We start from the raw sequence: 25,186 nt of genomic DNA, 5'->3' as shown, positions 1-25,186 counted from the left end.
GGAAATGAGGGGTAAGAAACAGTGACGAGTTTGGGCAGCTAGGTGGCACAGTAGATAGAGCACCAGCCCTGGAGTCAGGAGGACCTGAGTTCAAATTTGACTTCAGACACTTAATAATTACTTAGCTATGTAGTCTTGGGCAACCCACTTAACCCCACTGCCTTGCAAAAACCTAAAAAATAAAAAAAAGAATTAGTGAGGACTAAAGGGATGGCTTTTAGGTTTCTAACCTGAGGGACTGGGAAGATAGGAAAGTAGGGGACAGGGGAAGGGTTTAGGAAGAAAAATAAGAAATCTACATAGACACCCATAACCAATGTTTTACTGAGTTGTCTCTAACCTGAACGTGACAAAGCAGGCCAGAGACAGAGTACCAGTAACAAGGTAAAGGTTTATTAATTATTTTCTTCACTAGGAACCAATTTGTAAATCCAGGATTACTCCATTCCTTAGAGCTCTACCATGCTGTTGTGGAGTCAGATATTTTGTACATGATCATATATGGGAAGATGGAACCTCCTTGCCATGATCTTCTTCAAAAACAAAGGATAAACACATCAGCAAGCATAGTTCAGGGCAGAACCTGTCATGATTAAAACAAATTATTACTTTGTTTTTGCTGCTTCCCGGGTCCAAAGCCTACCTGTGAAAAGGATCTCTAGTAACTAGATTGTTATTAAATTCATTACACATATCAAATAAATCATTATGAAAATCCTAATTCCCTTGACAACATCTATGGAGCTATATGAAAGGCAGTTGGAGATCAGCAGAGAAATTAGGAAAGGGAAGGGAGATTTGAGAATCATCAAAATGAAGAAAGGAGGAAGCAGAAGCAGCAGCAGGAGGAGGAAGAAGGAGGAGGAGGAGGAGGAAGAAGAGGAAGAGGAAGAAGAAGAAAAGGTCCAAAGTAACCCTGAGGGGGTTACTGATATAGGCTTTACATTAACACCAAGGATAAGAATCCAGCAAAGGACACTAAGACCGGTCAGAGAAGCAGGAGAAAAACCAGAAGAGAATGGTAGCCCAAAATTTTAGGGAGAAGAGAACATCAAGGAGGAAAAGGATCAATGGTGTCAGAGGCTGCAGAAAAGTTAAGGAGGAGGAGATGGAGAAAAGGCAATTGGATCTGGGAAATAAGAGATCATTGATAAATTTGGAGAGAGCAATTTCAGGGGAATGATGATGTCAGAAGCCAGATTGTAAGGGATCAAGAAAAGGGGAGTGAAAGTGGAGAAACCTATTGGGGTTTAGCTGCAAAGGGCAGAAGAGTACTTTTTTTTTTAAGTTTTTGCAAGGCAATGGGGTTAAGTGGCTTGCCCAAGGCCACACAGCTAGGTAATTATTGTCTGAGGCTGGACTTGAACTCAGGTACTCCTGACTCCAGGGCTGGTACTCTATCCACTGTGCCACCTAGCCACCCCAGAAGAGTACTTTTGATGGAATTAAATGCTGCCTTCTTAGAAATGGATAAACTATCCTGCTGGTAAACCCTATATAGAGTTCTTGTTTTTTTTTTCATTTAGCAGCTTCCGTATTTCCCCTTCATTTTCATCAAACTAGTCTTGGTGCTTGTGGGTGTTCTGGCCCAGATGAGCAAATGCAGTGCTGCGCACCAGATCTCTGCTGCCCACTTTTTTCCTGCTCCACTGTCACCAAATGTCTATGTGTAAGTGTTTGTGTGTGTATGTATGTGTATATGTCTGTATGTTTGTGTATGTATGTGTATATGTCTGTGTGTATATGTGTGTGTGTGTTGGTTCAGCTTTCCCTCCAAGTTAGCAACAAACTGTTCCAGCTCAGAGAGAGACCCCGATGTCTTCATTTTCATTCTCCCAGGAGTCATTTTGCCATTTCTGGGGAAGAGCATCTTGGGGGTAGACAGGATAGGACCAACTTCGTCCCTCTCCTTTCCAGTCTCCACACACGGGGGGCTTCTCTCTCCTCAAATCCCCTTCATCAGCCCCCTGCCACCTGTCTCTGGATCCAGGTAACACTCTCCCTGGGATGCTGCTGGGGCTCCTCCTCCTCCCAGCCTGGCCCCGCCCCATCCAGCCCTCCCGCCCCGCCTCCTCGCCCAGGCCCCGCCCCCGCCTCCGCCCCAAGCGCGCCGCCGGCCCCTCGTTCCCTCCGCCCCGCCCGCCCCAGACCACGCCCCCTGGCGCCCATCAGGCCCCGCCCCTTTCCCGAGCGGAGATGCGGAACCTACGCCGCGCCTTCCAGCTTCCCCGGGAGCCCGAGCGGAAGTCTCTCGCGAGACTTACGACTTGTTTTCTTTTTTCTCTCCATCCTTCGCCCCCTCCGCCCCCGGGTGTGGGCGGCAACCGCGGGGAGTGGGCGGGCGGAGACCCTGAGCTCGCAGGGGCGGAGCGAAGCCTCCCGTGGGCCCCGCCTCTCTCGACTGCCCGCCCGCGTGACCCAGGCTTTTACATAACCGCGGTTTCGTTGCGTCACTTATGGCGTCTGTCCGGTCCACCCAATCGGAAGGTCCCAAGCCTCCGGACGCCGCCTGTCCTCTGCAGACGGACGCCGGAGCCGACCAATGAATGAGCGGGAAGGGGGCACCGCGCCCGCCCCGCTCCGCCCCGCTGGTGCCGCCACCGCCTCCGGTGGCTACAGGTTGGGGTTGTATCTGTCAGGAGAAGGGAAGCCCGAGGCGGGGCCGAGGCCCGGAGCGGGACATGGCGGCGCTCTACGCCTGCACCAAATGCCACCAGCGTTTCCCCTTCGAGGCGCTGTCTCAGGGGCAGCAGCTGTGCAAGGTGAGCGGCGGCGGCGGCGGCGGGACGTCCGGGCCGGGGCGGGGCGGGGCCGGAGGCCGCGAGGGGGCGGTGGCCGTTGGCAGCCCGCGCGGGGGGGGGGGGCCCGTTCCTCCCGCTCGCGCCGGTGCCGGGGGGGGGGGGGCGGAAACAAAGGGGGCGACACCCCGGGCCGGCTTCCGCCCGGCCGCGCCTCCGCGGGCGCCTCCGGCCGGGGCCCGCGGCTTCCTCGGTGCTTAGCAACGATCGGGGCCCGGGGGGAGCGTCCGCGGAGCCGCTGCGTGGAGCGGGCTGGGAGGGGCGAGGCCGGCCCCTGCCCCCGGGAGCCCGGAGGGCCGCTGAGGCCCGGGGCGGGGCCCGCGACCGCCTTTCCTTCTTCATCCTTTTTTGCAGTTCCTAATTGATAATTCTTCTACAGAATATAAATATACAGCCGTCATCCTTCGTAATAAAAGTAGCTTCTGCTTCCCCTCAGCAAGGCGACTAAAGGGCAACGCTGCCATCAGTCCTGGCGGGTGCTGTGCCCTCCAGCCCAGCATCCCAGGGGCAGCGTCCGGACCAGCGCGATGAAGAAGTCGGAAGAAGGGCCTCAGCCGGCATTCTGCTCCCTCTCACTGTGCCTTCTGATATCAGTGGGGGCCAAGGAAGTAGAGTGGAATCTGAGGAAGGCCTGGCCCCAGTCATCTCTAGTCCACACTGGTAGTGAATGGCCTCTCCTCTCTGGGGCTTCATTTCCATAGCTACCGAGAAAGAGCACATCTGACCTTCCTTGCCCAGCCAGCTCCAAGATTTGGCAGTCCTTTAGAATTGCATCACTTTTATACCAAGATATCTGATTCCCCCCAAGCGTTGTCCCCAAGATGTCCCCAATTTTCAGATAAATTGAGCGTAAAGAAGTGACATCATATTGACAAGTCACCTAGCCAGCGGGGTATCTGAGTGACTATTTCTGGAGCATGACAGTTAAATGTTCTAAAAACAATAATCTGGCTTTCCTCTTTTGCATTTTCACCTATCGCCTCAGCAACTCATTGAGACAGGTGCTACTGTTGCCTCTGCTTTTTAATTTTTTTTTTTAGGTTTGCAAGGCAAATGGGGTTAAGTGGCTTGCCCAAGGCCATACAGCTAAGGTAATTATTAAGTGTCTGAGATCGGACTTGAACTCAGGTATTCCTGACTCCAGGGCCAGTGCTCTATGCACTGTGCCACCTAGCCACCCCTTGGCTTTCCTCTTTTGGCAGTGAGTTTTTAAATATTGCTGATGAGAACAGGGCATCTAATTTTATGCCACTGTTTATTAACTATCCAGAGAACTCTTGATACTTGAATGCCTTGTTTGCTCTCATAAGTATCTACATTTTGGATTATTATCCTTAGAGATTCTCTGTTCCAACCTTCTCTTTTTATAAGTGATCTGACCATTTCACTCCCAATTCCAGGATCCTCTGGGATTTTAAGTCCTTCATAGCCTGGCTTCTTCCTACCTTTATAGTCTTTGTGTGTTTGTGTGTGGTTTTTGGTTTTTTGCAAAGCAATGGGGTAAATTGACTTGCTTAAGGTCACACAGCTAGGTAATTTTTAAGTATCTGAGGACTCAGATCCTCCTGACTCCAGAACCAGTGCTCTATCTATTGGGCCATTTAGGTGCCCCCCCTTATACTCTTTTTTTACTTCTCCCTTCTACACACTCTTCTATCCACTTAGGCTGGCTTACTCAGTTCTCCTGACTCCAGCCCCACTCCCCACTGTCCCTCAATTCTGAAATGCTCTTCTGTCTCCATTCCTTCAAGACTGAGACCCACTTTCTGCAGGATTCCCTTCTGGGCCCCCCTTTCCTTTCCTCTGCTGTCTGATATGTGCAGAGTTATTTGTAACTCTCTCCCCCTCCCTGGAATGGGAGCTCCTTGAGGACAGGACCTTGTTTTTGCCTCTCCTTGTGTGCCCAGTCCTTGGCCCAGAGCCTGGGCACAGAGCTTTATAACTGTTGGGTTAGCCCAAAGCTGCTGCCCAGCGAGGTAAGGCACCAGACCAGGTCCGGACTCAGAGCAAGAGGCAGGAGCAGATCTGGAACCTCACTTCACCATCCTTTCCTATGTCCTTTCCTCTCTACCGTAGCTGTGGGGTTTGTCAGAAATGGTAAGGGCTCCAGAGGAAGAAAAACAAAAACAAAACAAAACAACCAAAAAAACCCATCAGAATCTGATGGACAAGACACTACATTCACTTTTTAAAAAAATTTCTCTTATATACTTCTTTCCTTTAATCCTAATTCCTCATACTGAAAATGACTAATCTGAAAACATGTTTAACACAAATGTGTATGTACAATATTCACCTGTTTGCCTTTTGGGGGAGGGGAGTGGGAAGGGAGGATGGAAGGAAATTATTTAACTTAAAAATATACATATGCATATGAATGATTGTTGAAAAACTTTCAAAACATGTATTTGGAAAAATAAAATATCAATTAAAAAAAAGAAATAGGGCTTTCTCTCAATCATCATCCTCCTTTTGCCAGTGATTAGACTGAGGCCAAAGTCATGCACGTAATTTCTAGGCTTCTTCCCAACATGCTGTGTGGCCTCCATTTGTGGTTTGTTAATAAGTGTTTTTAACACCTGACTTGAACCATTGTATTTGATTACAGGAGTGTCGGATTGCACATCCTATTGTTAAATGCACCTACTGCCGTACTGAATTCCAGCAGGAAAGGTAAAGTTTCCATTGATAAGTGAGTTTTCTCTTGTCTTTTTTTCTGATAAACACACTTCCTCTATAAGTAACCTTTATATTCTTTTTTTTAATGCTTAATTTCTTACTCATGCTGCATTTTTTTAGCCTCTGGCCATTTCATTGTTGTAACTTATCTTTTTAAAAATAGTATTCACTTGAGCCCCTTCAACCTGTATCTCTGTATTATAAAGAGGAAACAGATACTTTGGGAAACACAGCAGTCTTGTTCTAAAGTTATTGTCTCTGACCACACATGAAACTTGTATTTTTACTTCACTTAAATCACTTTGTTAAGAAATGTATATTACCTGACAACCTACTGGAAGCAACAAAGAGCCTGTTGGTGTAGAGCATCCCTCTGGGTCCTCCCATGCACCCTTTGGGTCAGCATTCTTGTCTCACTTAGCAAAAAGTTCCTTTTTTTTCTTTCTATATTTTCTTTTAACATGTGCAAACTTAGAATTTTGAGTAGAATGGAAAAAATTTGTATATTTGAAAAGCTGTTTGAATGATCAGATTCAGACTTACTAGCAAAGGCTTATCTCTTATATTGGGGTGCCTCTTGTACAAGGGTACGATGGTAAGAGTTGGACCTTGAGTTAAGCCTTCCACATTAATGTGACCTTCAGCTCTCTGAACTTTTTTCCTTATCTGTAAAGTGAGAATGATCAACTATTTCCACTACCTACCTGGTACGGGCATTGTTAGTAGAACTCTATATAAACCTCAAAGCAACATACCAATGAGGAGATATTGACAATATAGCAGTGTAGGACCCTTATTTGAATTCTTATTGGTTCTTACGATTATTCTGAAAGACATTGTACTTAAGTATTTTTTCAATTTTAAATAAGTTTCTGTTTTCTTTCTTCCAAAGGATTTGCTCTAAAGTTCTATAGTATTTCTGTTTTACATTTAGTTTGGGAAAATATTTAGTCATAACATTTTAGAATATATTGGGGTATGAATATTTTTATATTCTCTTAGAGCATTGGGATTGCTTTAAATATTGTTTCTAACTGAATGCCACATAAGGCAGAAACTTCCCTGAAGTCAATGGGCCTAGGAGGGATCTGATTATTTTTGCAAACCTGGATCATTAGCTCATAGGCACATTTGCTTTGTATTATAGTCCTTAGAATTTCAAAAAAGGGACTGAGGGAACACTTACTTTTTTTCATGAGCTTAGGTTTTATGGAAAGCAAACTAATGCACAAGCTATAGACAAATGTTAAATCACGGCTTCAATGATTTTCTTCCACATTTATGATTATCTTATGCATTGCTTATGAAGGAAAACATGAAACAACATTGAGTGAAACCTCCAAAATTTATCCCACGTACTTCTAATTTATCTTTATTCAGACCTCAAAATTAGTTGTTTATTGAAGATTTTTTTTTTCCCTAGGAATCATTCCAGTTTTTTGTTAACCCAATCTATAAGTGAAGTTACCAGTTATACTGTCTGATAGTATTGGAAATAATAGCAAACTGCTAATTCAAGACTTCATATCTGCTAAATTCTTAAATCACACCTCCCACCTCCCCCCCCCCCAAAAAAACCCCTTAGTTACCAGAAATGAAAGAATAGCCTCTCTTTGAAGAAATTTTATTAAAGGATTTATTTTCACATATTTATTTTCTGTAGATAGCAGAATATTGACAGAATCACTAACCAGACAGTACTATTTCAGTTGACATATTATCACTAAAATGCTCTTTGAAAGGCAATTTTCCAGGCTTTAGGGATTGATCATTTTTCTAGGTAAAACAATTTTTCTTTATGGAGACTTTTATGTGTTTTTCCCTTAACAGTAAAACCAATACAATATGCAAGAAATGTGCTCAGAATGTCAAGTTGTATGGAACGGTAAGTAGACTGCCCTCGAATTACTTTTAAAAAAATGTTTTTGTGATACCTTTTGTGTTTTCATTACCTTCAATCCCAAATAGATCCTTCCCCTTAGAGGGCCATCATTTTGAAGAAGAAATAAAAAGAAAAGAAGTTGGGGGAAGAGGTCATTTGGGCTAGGTTAACCAGCTTGTCCCCTGAGTTGACCAAGGTCTGCATTTTTCCCCTGCCTAGAAGGAGGGAAGACAGGTTTCCTTAGCTCTTCTTCAGTGTCCCATGTAGACATTATAATCATACAGTGTTTACATGTTTTTGTTGTTTTCATTGTTCCTTCCATTTATATTGGGTTAGTCATTGTGTACAGGATCTGTTTTTCTTGACTTTGCTTGATCTCATTTTGCCAAAGTTATTAAAAGTCTTCCCATGCTTCTCTGCTTTTGTCTGTGAGCTACTTTAAAATTTGCATGTCATGAGCTTCAAACCTCTTTAGGGCAGCTCTTTGAAGAGTCGGAACCAGGTGAATCTGCTGCCTTATATATGGAATGGTTAAATTTATTTCATCTCATTTTAATTCAGTTTTCAACTAAACACACAGGATTTGGGAGTACTCCAAAGCAAAAGATGTTTTTTTTTCCCAGAAATTTGAAAGAATTTGCTGCTTTCTATAAAGGACCGGTTCTGTTTATTTTTATTTAGCACTTTGAAGTACATTGCATGTAAAAATGGGCCTTTTTTTCAAATATTGTGTATATTACATGCAAAAACACTGGTGTTGATATAAAGATGAAAAATAATAATAGCCTGCATATTTCAAACATTTATGATCTAGTAGAGAAGTGAGACAATAAATCAAATGAACATTAGAAAATGATTACATTTGTAGGAGAAGTCAGAGTAGCCTGAGAAATTCAAGAAACTGAGGAATCACTTGTAGTTGAAGGCTGTGAGAATATGGAAGAAATGATAACTGAACTGGACCTTGAAAGAAGAGACTTTAATAGTTGGAGAATGGGCCAACATTGGCGGGAGCATACACAGAGATCTAGAAGTGAAAGGAGACAAACTAAAAAATCTACCATTCTTGTGTAAAAAACCACACATTTTTATTGTCATTGTAATGTTGTACTAAGCTTTTATCTAACCCCTTTCTCTTCTCTTTAAGCCCAAGCCTTGTCAGTATTGTAATATTATTGCAGCATTTATTGGCAATAAATGTCAGCGCTGTACAAACTCAGAGAAGAAGTATGGACCACCATACTCTTGTGAACAGTGTAAACAACAGTGTGCCTTTGACAGGAAAGATGACAGAAAGAAGGTAAGTCTTTTTTTTCCCACATATGCTTTTGTAAGAGAAAACAAGTCAGGAAAATTAAATTTGATGACATAGTATTTTCAAGTTCATGCATAGAATCATCTTAGTTTTTTCTTTGGTTTTTTTTTGGCAAGGCAATGGGATTAAGTGGCTTGCCCAAGGTCACCCAGCTATTTAATTATTAAATGTCTGAGGTTGGATTTGAACTCAGGTCCTCCTGACTCCAGAGCTGATACTCTATCCACTGGGCCACCTAGCTGTCCTCGTTCCTAGTTTTTCCTTGATGAATAAGTGGAAATTTACTAGGTATTATTTTAGTGGAATTGATGGGGAAGATCTATTTTCTTTTTAATGTTTCATTCTTTCTATGAATTTGAATTATAAACTATAAATGCAGAAATTTTGATCATATAGAATTAAATGTTTTACTTGTTTTTCACTAATCCTATAGTAGAGCCTACTCTGCTGCCTCATGAGATGCCAGTGAGTTCTTGAAGGCTATTTCTGCATATGTCAGTACAAGTTTTGGCAAGGCCTACTAAGATGAAAAGTCTTAGTTTGAGGAGTTAGGGCAGGTCTCTTGTCTGTCACCTAGGGATCATCTTCATGAAATGTGGGAAAACTCATCCCTATTAGCCACTAGGCAATGAGTATTTTTAGTTACAACAGTTGGACAAAGGTGTACCACAGTTTGTATTGGTGGAAGAAGTGGCCCCACATCAATGAAAGTATGTATTCCTAAAGTATTGCACTTTAATTATCCCCTCTACTACCCTTCCCACATGTGTTTAACATTGTTCCCTGGATTTAAGGTAATTTTTATCTACTTTTTATTGACTTTTTTTTTTACATTTTCATTTCCTAATATACATGTCTTACCCTTCTTTAACCAGAGATGAACCTTTTGTAACAAAGATTAGAAAAGAAAGTGGAAAATGGCAGTTCAAAATCAATTAGCACATCGGTTTTATCTGACCATGAAATAGTCCACATTCACAGTTTTCTCCATCTTTGCACAGCAGTGAGAGAAGCACATATTTTCTATTCTTATGGTCAAGCTTGGCCATTACAGTTACATAGCATTCACTTTCTTTGTTCTTTTCATCTACGTTGTTATTGTGTAAATTGTTTTCCTGGATTTGCTTAATTTCCTCTGTATCAATTTACTATATGTTTATTGAATAACTACTAGATTAAGTTTCTTAAGAGAAAGCCTTATTTTTTTAATCACACTCTCAGGCTAACATTTTAAGAAATCACCTTTTTTTTCCTTTGCTAAAGATAAAATACATAATAGATATACTTAATGAACTGACAGGACATTATCAATGATAAATTTAGAATACCATCTAAATACTAGCTATTATTTTTTGATTTTGTTGAGCTATTATTTTTATATGTAATTTTGGTGAGGTAAGGACTGATGGTAGGGAATACTGAGATGAGAAAAAGTAAAATGACTTTTCTCCTGTGACATAACTAGTAAGTGACAGAATTCAAAATTGAACCCCTATGCATTGTAATGTTTGACTTGGGCTTTTTCTATTGGGTCATGTGGATTTTTTGATAAAGCATAAGAAAAGTCCTTAATAAGACCTGGAATAGATATAAAAATCAGTACTGATTTTTGATTTTCATTTTGTTACAAGTCTATTTTATTTTATTTAGCTTTTGCAAGCCAATGGGGTTAAGTGGCTTGCCCAAGATCACACAGCTAGTTAATTATTAAGTGTCTGAGGCTGGATTTGAACTCGGGTATTCCTGACTCCAGGGTCAGTGCTCTGTCCACTGCACCACCTAGCCGCACCTTTGTCACAAGTCTAACTGCATTTCCTAAACTTGTACTACATTTTAGGGATTCATATTTTTAAGACTTTTTTGAGCATTATTTGGTGCTGTTCTGAAGGTAAAGCAATGCTTATGATTATGCCTCCTTTTGCCTCTCACATAGGGAGAAAAATAGATATCTTAATAGGGGTTAATTTCTCTCTGTTATACTTTACTCAGAGAATATTTTTCATTTTGGATATTTACCACTTTAACAGAACTGAATTGAAAGAGTTGAATAGACTGTCTTTCTTTTCCCCTCCCTGCTTCCTTTCCTAAATTCCTTATTAATTTCACAGAGAATCTCATAGAAATTGGAAGGGACTCAGGAACCTACTAGTCCAGGGATCTTTCCCTGTTTTGTGACTGATCCTCTTTGGCCCTCTGATGAAAACTATAGACCCCTTCATAGACTAGTGTCTTTTAAATTGTGAGATGAAATACATGTGATTACAAAGGGAACTAAAGATTCGTGACTTCCTGATCTAGTTTAAGTTGCAATTGTAAAAGAATTCCTTTACTTCATGTTTAACAATTGTCCAGCCTTGACTAGAAGTCCCCTCCAGTAGGGAATTCATTCCCTATGAAAGCTACCCATTCCATAATTGGATAGCTCAGAATATAAAGAATATTTTCCTTAAAAAATAATAAATAGTATCTATCTAAAAAAAATTAAAAAATTAAAATTAAAAAAGCAGCTTTTCCTTAAATGAAGAGCAGTTTGCCTCTTCCAAACCTAGACCCATTCATTGCTCCTTGTTTTATTTCCCTTCTGGGTTTAAGCAGAGTTGCTCTTACCTTGTTTCACTGTGATAACCCGTCTGGTTTGAAGGTGATGGTTACTGCAGTCATATTCTTCTCCACTCTCCCAGCTCCCACGCCCAGTGTCTTTTTTGTTGTTGTTGTTGTTATTGTTTTATTTAGGTTTTTGCAAGGCTATGGGGTGAAGTGGCTTGCCCAAGGCCACACAGCTAGGTAATTATTAAGTGTCTGAGACCTGATTTGAACCCAGGTACTCCTGACTCCAGGGCCGGTGCTTTATCCACTGTGCCACCTAGCCCCCCCCCCCCCCCCAAGTGTCTTCTCTTTTGGAAGATATCACACCAGCCTGCGTTTTCTCAGTTCAGGAGAGAGAGAGACATAAGCATTTCCATTTTAACTTGTCTCGGCCTTTCAGGTGGATGGGAAGTTGCTGTGTTGGCTGTGTACATTATCATATAAGCGAGTCCTCCAGAAAACCAGAGAACAGCGGAAGCACCTGAGCAGCTCATCTCGAGCAGGCCACCAAGAGAAGGAACGGTACAGCCGACTCAGCAGTGGGAGTCATTTTAACAGGTAAGGCAGATACCATCACCAGCTTTCTTGCTGAAAAGCCAGACTGGATAAGTGGAGTTGATATTTTGCATAATTCTTGGTATTTTTTACCTTGGTAATTTTCTCAAGGAAGAAGCTCATTTTTAAGATTATCTAATGCAAGCAATACATTTCAGAGGAACAAGAGTACATTCTACAAGAAGTCAGCTTTTCCTGGTATACTTTTTATGCTGCTTTCAGGAAATTCTTATGCCATCACATGGAATATTTTTAAGACCCTTGGCATGAATAGATTATCTCTAGGTTGCAGCCAAAGTTAACTACTCTTTTGAAGCAAGAGGATTTTTTTTATTTTTCATTTAGGCAAATGTCTGAACCACATTCCAGATCTTTTCTCCTGAGGGATGGATTAGAAAGATGTCCTGTTGTGACACAGACTCCTCTTCAGAATATCCAGCACATTGTGGAAAGTGCTGATTAAGAAGTTCTGTTAGGGCAGATCTTTAGATAATAAATAAGAGTATCATTAACTGAGAAATGTATGTGATGGCCTTGTCAGGGTCACAGTCACGTTACTACAGTAAAAGGTTATACCTGATAGACTGCAGGATTTAAGGGCTAAAGGATCATTAAAATTTCTAGAAATTCATTGAGAAGAACAAACATAAAGACAAATATCACTCAGCCCCTTTACGCCAGCTCCAGTGTTCTTTCCACTATTCCACATCATCTTCTGTTATCTAAAGTAGTCAAATAAAATGAGGTGAGAACTTGTTGAAATTAACTGTAATCAGAATAGCAACAATTGAGGATGTTTTAGGGATATATGAAACTATCTTCTTATGAGCTTATGATTTCCAGGGATAAAATAAAGAGCCAGAAGTGGGGCTAAGCTTTGCTTTTGCTGCTATGGCTAGAGTTGATCCAAAGAAGACTCCTTTAGGCTATAGCAACTTTGTCTTCATATATGTATATAATTAAACAAAGTAGAGACCAGAGAAAGGTTTGAGCTTTTTACAGCTTTTGATGATTTCAGAAGGTAACACACCATAGATCTCAAGAGCAGCAGTTTTTAACATTGCAGTAGGCCTCAGAACCTAGCAGGTTAATTAAGATCATTTCTTTATTGAGCTGGGTTTCCTAGCCATTAATAAAACTCAGAAACTTAATGTTGAGTTGTTTATGAGGGGCAGCATGATGTAGTGTACAAAATACTGACTTTAGACTAGGTCTGGGTTCTGGTTCTGCTGTTTTACTGTTTAAGTGACTGATCAAATCACTTGACTCTTTCTCAATATTTTTTCCTCATCTGCAAAATGGGGATAACAATACTTATGCTACCTTCTTCACAGATCATTTTGGAGAAAATGCTTTGTGAGTGCTAAAGAATCACATAAACCACTCTTTTAACTGTTCAGCTGCTTAGAAATCAAGATCTTTAATTGAAAAGCCATTTGTTTGCTTGATTCACTTAAAATATAATATGAAAATAAGTTAGCACATTACATATCTACAACTGGGACTTTTGTGGTAGTCAGATTTAGAAATGAAACTTCATCCACCATTATATCTATCTGTTTCTAATATATATTCCTCTTGTTTTCCTTGTTTAAAAGCCAAAAAACATTGTCTACATCTTCAATTCAGAATGAAATTCCAAAGAAGAAATCTAAGTTTGATGCTATCACAACTAATGGAGACAGGTGAGCTAGCTGGGGTGTGTGTGTGTGTGTGTGTGTGTGTGTGTGTGTGTGTGTGTGTATGTTTGATGTATAAGATGCATGTGCAGTTTCTAGAAGCGGGGTATGTTTCAGAATGTTTTCCTGCTAGACACAGGTGCTTGTATCTCTGCCTACATTTGTTGATATTTGTCTTTATGTTTGTTCTTCTCAATGAATTTCTAGAAATATCAATGATCCTATAGCCCTTAAATCCTGTAGTCCATCAGGCATAACCTTTTACTGTAGTAATAGTTGTAGGTTGAGAACAGCTGTGGGTCACTTTGTCATTGTTGGACTACACTGATAAGCAGAGCAGGCACATTAGAATGAAAACAGTTTGTAAATATGAAGGCTGGTTCAGTCCATGTCATCTTCCTTCTGTTCAGAAAGAAAAGGTGAGACCTTTCTGTGACCAGTTCAGAAGCTGTATAAGGAAAGTATGAGATGGATATAGATATATAGCTATATATTTAATTTTAAACTTGTATAAATGCATATTTTTATTCCTCGCTTTCCTCTCTCCTTCTCAGCGTTCCTTCCTCTTACGAGCTGCTTTGTCCTAATATCCAGAGTGCCCCGTCCGTGTTGGTGCAGTGGGCTGCTTCCCAACAGAGTCTTGGTGCCAACCATTATCCTGTTCCTCCAGGCACTGGCATCCTGAAGTGAGATCACCAGACATGCTCTTCCCTTAAATCCTTGGAATTATCTCCGTTTATCTCCGTTTTGGAAAATGTCCCCCCTGAAGGATCTCCCTCCAGATTAGAATGAAATCGGGAGCAGATCATCGTGCAGGCTCTCCAGGGCTGGCTTTTATTGATTTTAGTGGGATAGAAGGTCTTTTAAATTCACTTGTCACTCAGCCATCATTTTAACTTATTTCAATCCCTCAAAGCTGCTCTTCTGATAGCTGGTCCTATGATTCTGGACTTCTTGAGTCTACTTGTTAAAAAGCCTAATTTAAATGTGCAAATTGAATGGGGGAATGAGCTATAAGGAATTTCTTCTTTCTAGTTAAATTCAGTATTCCTGGGAAGCCCCTAAGACCCATGGGCTAGTGCAGCTTGTTTCCAATCGCCTTCAGCTTGCCTGATTGGACTTGCAAGGAAATATTTGATGAAGGTGTGAGCATTGGCAGCAATAGAATTTAAAATGAAGACTGCCAAAACCAGGCAGTGAGGCTAAGGGCTGAGGCTTTCCAAAAAGCTTATCTGCCATATACATTATATCATTATTGACCCTGGGATAAGGTTAAACTACCTGAAAAGAATGTCCAATTTATTATAAGGTTTACTGTAAAGTGATTCTCTGTCATTTAGATTTCTTGGATTACTTTATTTTGACCTTTATTTTAGAGTCTCTACAGCCAGGGTTAAACTAATACCTTATCATTCTGGCTGCTGTTCAGTTATAAACCATTTACATTTACCTGGGGTGTCTGCTTTTCTCTAGAAATATAATCTAGAAATATAAAATTTCCAAATGTCCTGCATAATAATAATAGCTCTGAACTATGGAATTATTAGAATTTATTCTAGATTTTACAAAGACACTTTCTTCTAAAGAACTTGTCACATGTTTCCTTCTCATAGTTTTTATTAAAAACAGATTTTGTAAATGCATATAAACATACACTGTTTTAAAAAATATACAGATTCTATTCTAATATTTCTTATTACAAATGCAAATTATGCATTTCTTTCCCAGTTAATATAATTTTTTCTTTTTTAGCAGAAAATTTGAAAACTTAAGAGAAATAAGTTTTTCTTAGCCAATCTTCTCCAGTCCCTTTGGACTACTTCTTTCTGCTTCCCATTAAAAAAAAAAAATACAAGGGGCAGCTAGGTGGAGAAGTGGATAGAGTACAGGTGCTGGAGTCAGTAGGACCTGAGTTCAAATCCAGCCTGAGACACTTAATAATTAACCTAGCTGTGTGTCCTTGGGCATGTTACTTAACCTCACTGCCTTGAAAAAACCAAAACAAACAAAAATACAGTCTCTTAAATTAGTGCATTTATTGAGCTCTTTAAGCTATAACAATCAACTGTTAAAATACTCCACAATTCCTTAATTTTCAGTGTAGTGATAACACATTCCCTCCTTTCCTGTTCTGACTTTTAAAAATTCACCCATCAGTTCCTTTTGTTTCATCCCTTTGATTTTTGGTATTCATTGTCTTCTGCAAGTTTCTTAAACTTGCCACTGTCTGTTTCTTGTCCCCTCTGTTTCACAGATCTCCCAAAACTTTACATTTCCTTTAACTAATAGCTTGACCTTGTGTAAACCACATTATTTCTTTAATTGAATTTCACATTCTTAGGATTTCTTAGCCTTTCATTTCTCTTTTCCAACCTCCTATAAAATTCCTTCTTCTATTGCTTCCTTTCACACCTTTTTGTAGATCAACCTTATTGAAAACCTAACAAAAAATATCAAATTTAGAGGGAAAACCCCTTCATTTCCTTACTATTTTCTCTAGGAAACAAATTCAACAGTTATGTTTAATCTCATCCAGTTTAACTTTCTTAAATCACATCAGTCTCAGCTGTATTTGGTAGCCATCCTCTCTCAAATAAACACTTGTTGCCCCTATTATTTCTCCTCTCTCCTATAGCCTCTGTAACTTACTTTAAATTTTTCCTCTAAAATGTGGCTAAGGTTTTGATGAGTTTAGTTTTCTTTTATTTGATTCTTCTCCTTTCCTCCTCCTGGCCCTCCAATGATCTGGGTAAGTGGAAAGAGTTTAGACTTGGAACCAGAAAACCTGGATTCCATCCTGGGCCTGGAACAGTGTTTGACTTAGAGGAGGAGGTTCTTATTAAGTTTTGATTGTTTAGCAGTTGAGGGCAAATCATTGAAACACTTTTTTGTGCCTTATTTCCTTATCTAAAATGAGGCTTTTAATACTTGAATAGGATGAGAAGCTATGAATCAACTGGTCTTTTTACACAGAGAGCTCACAGCTTTATGAATTAAATTTTTGTAATACTTTGCAAAACCTTAAAATGCACTTTAAAATGTTGCAGAGAGGTTGTTGTTTAGAGTTTAATAAATTTGGAATCAGGACTGACTGATTCTCAACCTTTCTTTGGGATTACAGAGCTTGACTGACCTATAATAAGAGTCTTCCAATTAATTCTTTTCTAGTTATGCCACATATGTGCATTTTGATATTTTGGGCCCTTCCTGGAAAGTTTCTGTTCTGAGTTTGCCTGTTCATTCAGGAGAATGGTTGGGGTTTAGCACTGCCAAAGTTGCCATTGATTGAGTCATGATAAAATTGCTAGCAGCAAAGGGGAGAAATATTCTAATATTCTAACCCAAAGGTATTCTCTACAGAAACCCTTGCCTCTTGCTTAATTCTGAGTTAGGCCCCACAGTTCCCCTAAGCCAGGTAACCAACTCCAATTTTGAACTATTTCATCACTTTTACTTATTTTACCTTCTTTAGCTGTAAATTCTTTTTTTAAACTCTCCTTAGAGGGAAGAGTCTTCTCTCCAAAAAAGAAAGGCTACTCCTGAGGAGTGACTGGGCCAGGATCCCCCCCATGTTTCACTATAATCTCTTAGCTCTGGTTCATCGGGAGGAAGCATTGTCATCAAGTGTGCCAATCATGGCTTCCCTACAAGGATTAAGGGCCACTCTTTGGCCTCATTAGTCTTTTCCCTTTGCCTCCCCATGTGATTGTAACAAGGAGTGATTGTTTTGCTTCTGTTCAACCTTTTTTGTATTTTAATTATTTCTGTCTCTGAATTTTTGCATGGATAGAAACTACCTGTATATATGAGCATGTATTTTAATGTCACTGAGAAAACAACTTCACTAAATTCACTAATCCCTAAAAGTTTAAGGCTAATTAAGGTGAAATTAGAGGAATTTGTTTGGGAATTGTATAGATAGAACAATAGAATTATAGATTCATTGATGAGAAGTTGGAAAGGATATTAGGGTCATCTAATCTAAACACTCACCCCCCCAAGTCTTACACTAAGACCCAGAGAGGTTCCCTATGTAGTAGGGATAGGGTTCAAATTATGAGGATAGGATTCAAATTCAGTTTACTACAATTTTGGCAAAATGGAATTCTTTAGACTCTTTTCCTACTCTGAAATCCAGAAGGAAACACCAGCAAGCAGTCCTAGGGTTTTATCAACTGTTCCCCTCTTTTTCTCTTATGTCTGACAGTCATGGAAGTTTCTTTACTGAGTGAGTAAAACATTAGCCATATGGTTAAATTTCTTTAATGTGAATTTACTTGGAGAACCTAGTTTTCTCTCCTAATCAAATCTCCCTTCATTTATTTTTTAAGATGGTATTGCTTGTGGGTTGAAATGCAGCTGTTCAACGGTTCCGACAAATTATAACTCTACTCTAAAGTGTAGAGGGATTACATCTGAAAGTAGATTCTAACAAGTTAATGCAAAGTCCTCCAAATTATCATTTGTTTAGAAAATTAGTCTGATATTCCATTCAAAACAAAATAGCAAAATTTTAATGTTAAGTCAACAAAATCTTTAAAATAGTTTAGATACAGATAAAAATCTCCTTAGTGCTACTGAGGCATTATATGAGAACTAAATGTGAATGAAAAGACTGAAGTATTACAGGTATGTTGTTGGAATGGTTCAGATATAGTTGTTCAATGACCTTAACCAGAGCCTGGCTCCAAAGGACCAGAGAGAGTAAACAGGAAATTTTATCTAATCTCTTCCTTTCCCTCTTTTTTTAAAAGCAGCTTTTCCCCAGACTTAGCTTTGGACTCTCCAGGCACCGATCATTTTGTCATCATTGCCCAGCTAAAGGAAGAAGTAGCCACACTTAAGAAGATGCTTCATCAGAAGGATCAAATGATCTTAGAAAAAGAGAAGAAGGTATAATTTTTGGTTCAGACATTTCACACATAACAGATAATTTAGGACATCTTTGAAGATATGAAGATTTCTTCTTAGATAGGTTTTATGTGAAGGGTGTCCATTTTTTTCCTCTTAGCCTCACAGGATTCTGCCCTTTTTTGTCATTTATTTTATTTTTTCCAATTATATACAAAGAGAGTTTTCAGTATTCATTTTTTTGAGAGCTTTTTAGTTCTACATTTTTCTGCCATCCTCTCTTTCCTCCCCATTTCCTATAAAGTGAGTAATCCGATATTATGTATTATCATGTTTAACATATTTCAGTATTAGTCATGTTGTGAAAGAAGAATCAGAAAAAAATGAGAAAGGAAAAAATAAAATAAGTTGTAAAAAAGTGAAAATAATATTCTTTAGTCTACATTCAGATTCTATAGTATTTTCTCTGGATGCGAATGGCATTTTCCATCACAAGTCTTTGATAACGAACTGCTGAAAGAAGCTAAGTCCTTGATAAAATCATCACAAATAATTCACTTAGCATCAGTTCATGCAAGTCTTTCTAGGCTTTTCTGAAGTCCTCTTGTTCATCATTTCTCACAGAACAATAGTACTCCATGCCATTCATATACCACAGCTTGTTTAGCCATTCCCCAATTGATGGGCATCCCTTCAAGTTTCCAATTTTTGACTACTACAAAAAGAACCATTATAAATATTCTTGTTCATGTGGGTCTTTTCCCCTTTTTTATACTCTCTTTGGAATATAGATCTAGTAGTGGTATTATTGGATCAAAGGGTATGCAGTTTGATTGCTCTCTGGGCATAGTTCCAAATAACTTTTTAGAATGGTTGGAATGGTTTGATTACACCAGTAGCAAGTTCAGTTTCTAGCTAATAAAGACATCATAGGTGAACTACTCACATTATCTTAATAGCAAAAAATATATTTTCTTTGGTTTAGTAGTGAAAATACAGACATAGAGAAAAACTAAATGAGTTAAAAGTCTGTGATGTGAGGACCACTCACATTGAAATTAAGAAGCTGATTTCAAGACTTACATGACCTGATGCAAAGTGAAATGAGCCGAAGCAGAAGAATATTCTATACAGCAACAGCAACTATGATAATCAGCTGTGAATGACTCAGCAATACAGTATCCAAGACAATTACAAAGGACTCATGATGGAAAATGCTATCTGTCTCTAGAGAAAGAACTGATAAGACTTTGAATGTAGATGGAAGTATACTATTTTCACTTCTTTACTTTTTTTATGGTTTTCTCCTTTTGTTGTTTCCTTCACAATTATTACTAATATGGAATTTTTTGAAAACTAAAGAAATGAATTAGATTTTCCATACCAACTGTGGAACAGAAACTTACTCTGTTAGTTGTTATATTAGTTACATATTAGAAAACTGATGTAATCTCCTACAGCTCTTTAAGAAAAGGAAAATCAGCTCATTCGATTTGGATTCGATATGGATCTTGAGGTGGAGGGATCCTTGGATTTAAAGATGGATCTTTTGAGAGTACATCCAGGTCCTGAATATAAAGGAATATAAAAGAATTCCCTTGGATTTCTCTCTCTTCAGATTACTGAATTGAAAGCTGATCTGCAGTATCAGGAGTCTCAGATGAGAGCCAAGATGAATCAGATGGAGAAGACCCACAAAGAAGTGACAGAACAGTTACAAGTAATTCAGTTTCTTTTAATGTGGTGAAATATGTATAGAGAGCTGGCTATATTTTGCAAGTGTGTACAACTTGTGACTTGTGGGTCACATGAGACCCCCCAAAGCCCATTCATGTGGCAGTGTTACATTTTATTATACTTACTGGTTACATTATACTCAAAAATATTAAATTCTATATGTGGCCCTAGACAAGTTGTTATTGGGTGATGCTGCTCAGAAGAGTTAAAAGATCACATCCTGAGGCAGCTAGGTGGCACAGTGGATAGAGCACTGGCCTTGGAGTCAGGATGACTTGAGTTCAAATCCAACCTCAGACACTTAATAATTCCCTAGCTGTGTGACCTTGGGCAAGTCATTTAACCCCTTGCAAAGACCAAAAAAAAAATCACATCCTTGGAAGACATTCTCTCATAAATCATAAATCATCTGTAAATCTCTTAAGTATCTTTTACCCTTATGCATTTTCATATTTAATTCATTCAAAAGTATGATCTTATATTAATGATATCTACCTTCTTTAACCATATATAAGCTGAATATAATTTCACATAGCAAGATTATAAAGTTTTACCACGCAAGACTCTCTGGAGTTTGTGGATATGTAACCAACTTCTTGCCAGTATGGTAGCAGTGTTCCTCATGATCATGAAGATTATTTAAGTGTGACTTCATTTTGTTCAGGTGCCACACATGCCCATTGGGTTTTTCTCCTCCTTTGTTCTTTCTGACCTTTCCCTGCTTCTTACTCTTCCTGTCCTATGTAAGTTACATGTTTTTTCATCTAAACCTTATCCTTGCACTGTATTTCCAGGCCAAAAATCGAGAGCTTTTGAAACAAGCAGCAGCTTTGTCTAAAGGCAAAAAGTCCGAGAAGTCAGGAGCAATGACGTCTCCATGAAAATGACTCTAGAGCTTCTTGAACAGCAGCAACTTGGCGCCTTGGGCTGGAGCTAGAGGCACGACTATGCTGGGAGCTATAAGCTTCCCTAGGAATCTTTTTGTGACGGTTGTTCCTGTTTATACTGTGGCTGTGGGCAGGGTGGAAACACCTGGTATGTTACCTTATGAACACATGCTGGAAGTTGTCAGGGTTAAATGGTTATCTCTCTATTTTTTTGTACTGCTTTTTGTTTTTTTATAGTGGTAAATGCTCAGTGTTTTGTGCAGAAGAAATTATTTTCCCCACCCCCCCTGCATCCTGCAATTCCCATCAGCAAATAGTTTGGCATTGGGAAAATATTATCACTGCCACCTTTCCAACTTGGAAGCTGCCACTCTAATAAGAATAAGACAGTGGAGGTTTCTGCTCTCCATTTAAATTGCTGCTTCAGGGGATATTTTTTTCCAGGTATATTATGAACTTTGTACTATATATAGAAGTTTATTTATTTAAAAAACAAAAAAATGAAATCCCTTTTTCTTGAGAAAGGGAAATACTCAGACCAGCTTAGTTCTCTTTCTGACAGAGCTGTGATAATTCTTGGAAAAACTACCCCAATCTCCATTTAGGCTACAGAAGAGGATGTCAGTTTCATCTGGTTTAATGCCTTCTTGTTTCACAGTATTGATGGTTAAGGTGAGTGAAACAGTTGGATTCAGAAGTGAGGCATTGGGTGCTTTTTTTTTTTAAGACCCCTTGAGAAAAGGGTATCTGAGGAGACCTTTTAGAAGGGAACAGGGATTTCAAAAGTCTGTCTCTTCAGATAATATGAGAAAGTTTTGTCCAGGTTGTACTGGACATCTTCACTTTCTTAATCATTTTATATAATTGATTTTGAACTCATTCACACTGCCGCTTATTTGCTTTTTAAATTCCTTTCCTTCCCAACACCAGTTGTCAGATTAAGTCATTGCCAAGGAATATTCTGAATTGAAAAAGCTACAAACCATAGTGCTTGTCTTAAAATGTGATGAGCATCTCAGGATGGGCTGTTTGAGATAGAAGGAAGGATTGAGAGAAGTGCTGCTCTGTGTGTTTGTGTGTTTGTGTGTGTGTGTGTATGTGAGAGAGAGCCATCCCCAAGTTTTGATAGAAATAAAATGAAAAAATGTATTTCTTGGATATAGTCCATCATTATTGGTATGTTATTCAAAATGACTCACTGATTTACCTTCAGTAGGTGAAACCCAGTTCTTTTGAATTTTTCCTTCATGGGGAAGGCTTTACAGTTCAAATTACATGTACTTTATAGGCATTCCCTTTGTTACTCCCAACATACACTTGAAAGAAAACTGTCGGGGTTAGGTGGCGCAGTGGATAAAGCACCGGCCCTGGAGTCAGGAGTACCTGGGTTCAAATCTGGTCTCAGACACTTAATAATTACCTAGCTGTGTGGCCTTGGACAAGCCACTTAACCCCATTTGCCTTGCAAAAAAAAAAGAAAAAAAGAAAACTGTCTGAGATGGGGGTTTGCAGTCTGGGTCATGAAACACTAAGTAACCCTTTGAGGTTACCAGTTACATTGGCCTCATTAATCCATTAGGGTACAGCCAACAGAACTCATAAGATGGTGGGCCAGAATTTCAGGTGAAAACAATGGAGATGATATATGTGTGTGTTTGTGTGTGTGTTGGGGGGGGGGGGGCTTAGAAGAGATGAATGCCTCGAAGCTACCAGATTATAGGTGTAAATTCAACCTCTATACATTTCTCGGGAGGAGAGTATTACAGTTAGAACCTGATGGTTTCACATTATAGCTTTTTCCAGGTCTATTGACATCTCAGAAATCTCAGATAGATTAACCAACTACATTGGAAACAATAGACCTGGAAGAAGCTCTCTTTGCCTTATGTAGAAGGGGTCGAAATAAACTGTTGTGTTGTCCATGCATTGCTGTCCAAACAAGAGGGACCAGCAGTACCAATTAGTTTTGTATATTTTTGAATCAGAACCTTTACATAAAGATCAGACAATACTTTTCAGGTATATTTGCTCTGAGTTTGAGGAAAAGGTTGAAAAAATATACTTTTTTTTAAACCTTAGAGATTGAGCAATTGTTACATCAAGTGTGATACCATAAAATTACAAGCTTAGTTTTGTACTAAATCTTTTTTTTAAGTCTTGACATTTAATATGAAGCAAATTCACACATTTTCTAACTTTCCTTAAATTTCAAAAGGGAGGGAGGGAGGGAGCCCCTGGATTTGAAATTTTGCTTTTTAAGATCATGATGCTGTTTTATCATGAAATTGAATAGGTGACTTTTAGTAACACCATTGTTTCTTTGTATGTTTGTAATAATGGAAATTTTAAAATGCAGGAATGCTTTGGTTTGTACAGACTTTGATAGATGTAAGAGTGTAAAAAAATTCATATTGACTGAAATACAATTTTTTTTCTATTCATTTCTTGTTTGGTCATTATATGAATATATATTCCCAAGGAAAAGATACTATCCTTAAAAGGTTATTTAGATTATTACTTCCCTGACTGTCTGTAGGACTGTCTGTGACCATCCCAGAGAATTAGGAGAGCAGTGCCAAGGAAACAAAGGCAGGGAAAGAGTATCAGGGACTACAGAAAGATTTAGGGTGAGAACTAAGAAAAGTCCATTGAATTTAGCAGTCAGTCAAATATTAAGCATGTCCTGGAGCCAGCACTTTATGCTACTGAGAATTCAAAAAGAGGTAAAAAAACAGTCCCTGCCTTCAAAGAGCCTTCCCCATGAAGTAAGAATTCAAAAGAGGAAATGAGAACTAGCACTGAAAGTAGCATTCATTGGAACAGCTAGGGGTTGAGGTGGATAGAGCACTGGCCCTGGAGTCAGGAGGATCCAAGTTCAAATTCAGATTTAGACACTTAATACTTAGCTGCGTAACCTTGGGCAAGTTGCTTAACCCCACTGTCTTAAATCAAAATCAAAATTAAAAAAAGCAAGCAACATTAATGTACTCCACAACAAAAAGAATGAACAGAATAGAAAAATTGGAACCAAAAATGGCAAGCCTCACCCAAAAAACAAAAGAGAACAATAGTTTGGATGCAAATACACAGAAGTAAAGGATGACCCAAAAGAAGAAAGGCAAAAAGTAACATTAAAAGAAAATAGTTGATTTAGTGGATAGAGTACTGGCCCTGAAGTCAGAGGACCCAAGTTCAAATTTGGGCTCAGACACTTAATACTTAGCTGTATTGCCTTGCAAAAAAAGAAAAAGAAAATAGGCTCACTATGCAATCAAAACATGCTAATCTTGAAGGCAGAATGAGCTAAGGATCATAGTTCTTCCAGACGAATGCAATAGAACCAAAAAAACCACCATGATGAATAACTTCTGACCATAGAAAATGAAATTTCAATCAAAAGAACTGACAAGATTGTCTCCCCCCAAAACTATGGCCAAAAGGGCTATAAAACTGCATACCCTTTGATCTAGCAATAACCCTACTGTGTCCCAAAGAGATCATAAAAAACGATCTATATGCACAAAAATATTCATAGCAGTTCTTTTGTGGTGGCAAAGAATTGGAAATTGAGGGCGGCTAGGTTGTGCAGTGGATAGAGCACTGGCCCTGGAGTCAGAAATACCTGAGTTCAAATCTGACCTCAGACACTTAATTACCTAGCTCTGTGGCCTTGGGCAAGCCATTTAACCCTTGCAAAAAAACCTTAAAAAAAATTGGAAATTGATGTTCATCAATTGGGGAATAGCTGGACAAACTGTGGTATATGAAGATAACGGAATACTTGACTATGTACTATAAGACATAATGAGTAAGCAGATATCAGAAAAAGCTGGACTTACAGAAACTGATGCTGAGTGAAGTGAGCAGAACAAGGACACTATCCACATTAACAGCAACATTGTATAATGATCTAGTATGACAGACTAAGATCTAGGGAAACTAATTTGAATGCAGATCATTTTCAATTTTAGTTTTTTCATTTCTCATGGTTTCACCCTTTTTTCTGATTCTTCTTTCACAACATGACTAATGTGGCGATATATCAAACATGATTGGACATGCTTTGCTTGCTGTCTTGGGGAGGGGATGAAAAGAACAATTTGGGAATCAAAAGTTTATAAGAAATGAATGATAAGTATCTTTTATGAAACTGAAAAAAATACAATTTACAAAACAAAACAACTCAAGGCTGCAAACCCCAAGACACGTGTAGTGGT

The 25,186-nt window shown here is 39.1% G+C and overlaps 1 protein-coding gene and 1 long non-coding RNA gene across 4 annotated transcripts; one reads left to right on the top strand and one right to left on the bottom strand.

Annotated features, from left to right (window-relative positions):
* Positions 1-371: 371 nt before the first annotated feature.
* On the bottom strand, positions 372-2,977 carry LOC141508908 (uncharacterized). The gene is made up of 2 exons (XR_012474545.1): positions 2,210-2,977; positions 372-583 (listed from the first exon to the last, which is right to left on the bottom strand). It is a non-coding gene; the product is annotated as an uncharacterized LOC141508908 (long non-coding RNA).
* Positions 2,308-22,118, top strand: FAM76A (family with sequence similarity 76 member A). Of its 3 annotated transcripts, none has more exons than XM_074217963.1 (10): positions 2,310-2,762; positions 5,407-5,471; positions 7,308-7,362; positions 8,507-8,659; positions 11,661-11,818; positions 13,414-13,500; positions 14,049-14,180; positions 18,249-18,387; positions 19,964-20,065; positions 20,877-22,118. In XM_074217963.1, the coding sequence occupies exons 1-10, from the start codon at positions 2,547-2,549 to the stop codon at positions 20,961-20,963; spliced, it is 1,194 nt and encodes a 397-aa protein (XP_074074064.1). In that variant the 5' UTR covers positions 2,310-2,546; the 3' UTR covers positions 20,964-22,118. The 3 variants fall into 3 exon arrangements, with proteins under 3 accessions (XP_074074066.1, XP_074074064.1, XP_074074065.1); XM_074217964.1 differs by having other exon boundaries at positions 2,321-2,762; positions 18,252-18,387; XM_074217965.1 differs by lacking the exon at positions 14,049-14,180 and having other exon boundaries at positions 2,308-2,762; positions 18,252-18,387.
* Positions 22,119-25,186: the final 3,068 nt, after the last annotated feature.

This window comes from Macrotis lagotis, chromosome 1 (assembly GCF_037893015.1).
Source record: "Macrotis lagotis isolate mMagLag1 chromosome 1, bilby.v1.9.chrom.fasta, whole genome shotgun sequence".
Lineage (NCBI taxonomy): Eukaryota > Metazoa > Chordata > Mammalia > Peramelemorphia > Peramelidae > Macrotis > Macrotis lagotis.
Note: the sequence above shows the minus strand (reverse complement) of the source record. Positions and strands in the feature narration are given on the sequence as shown.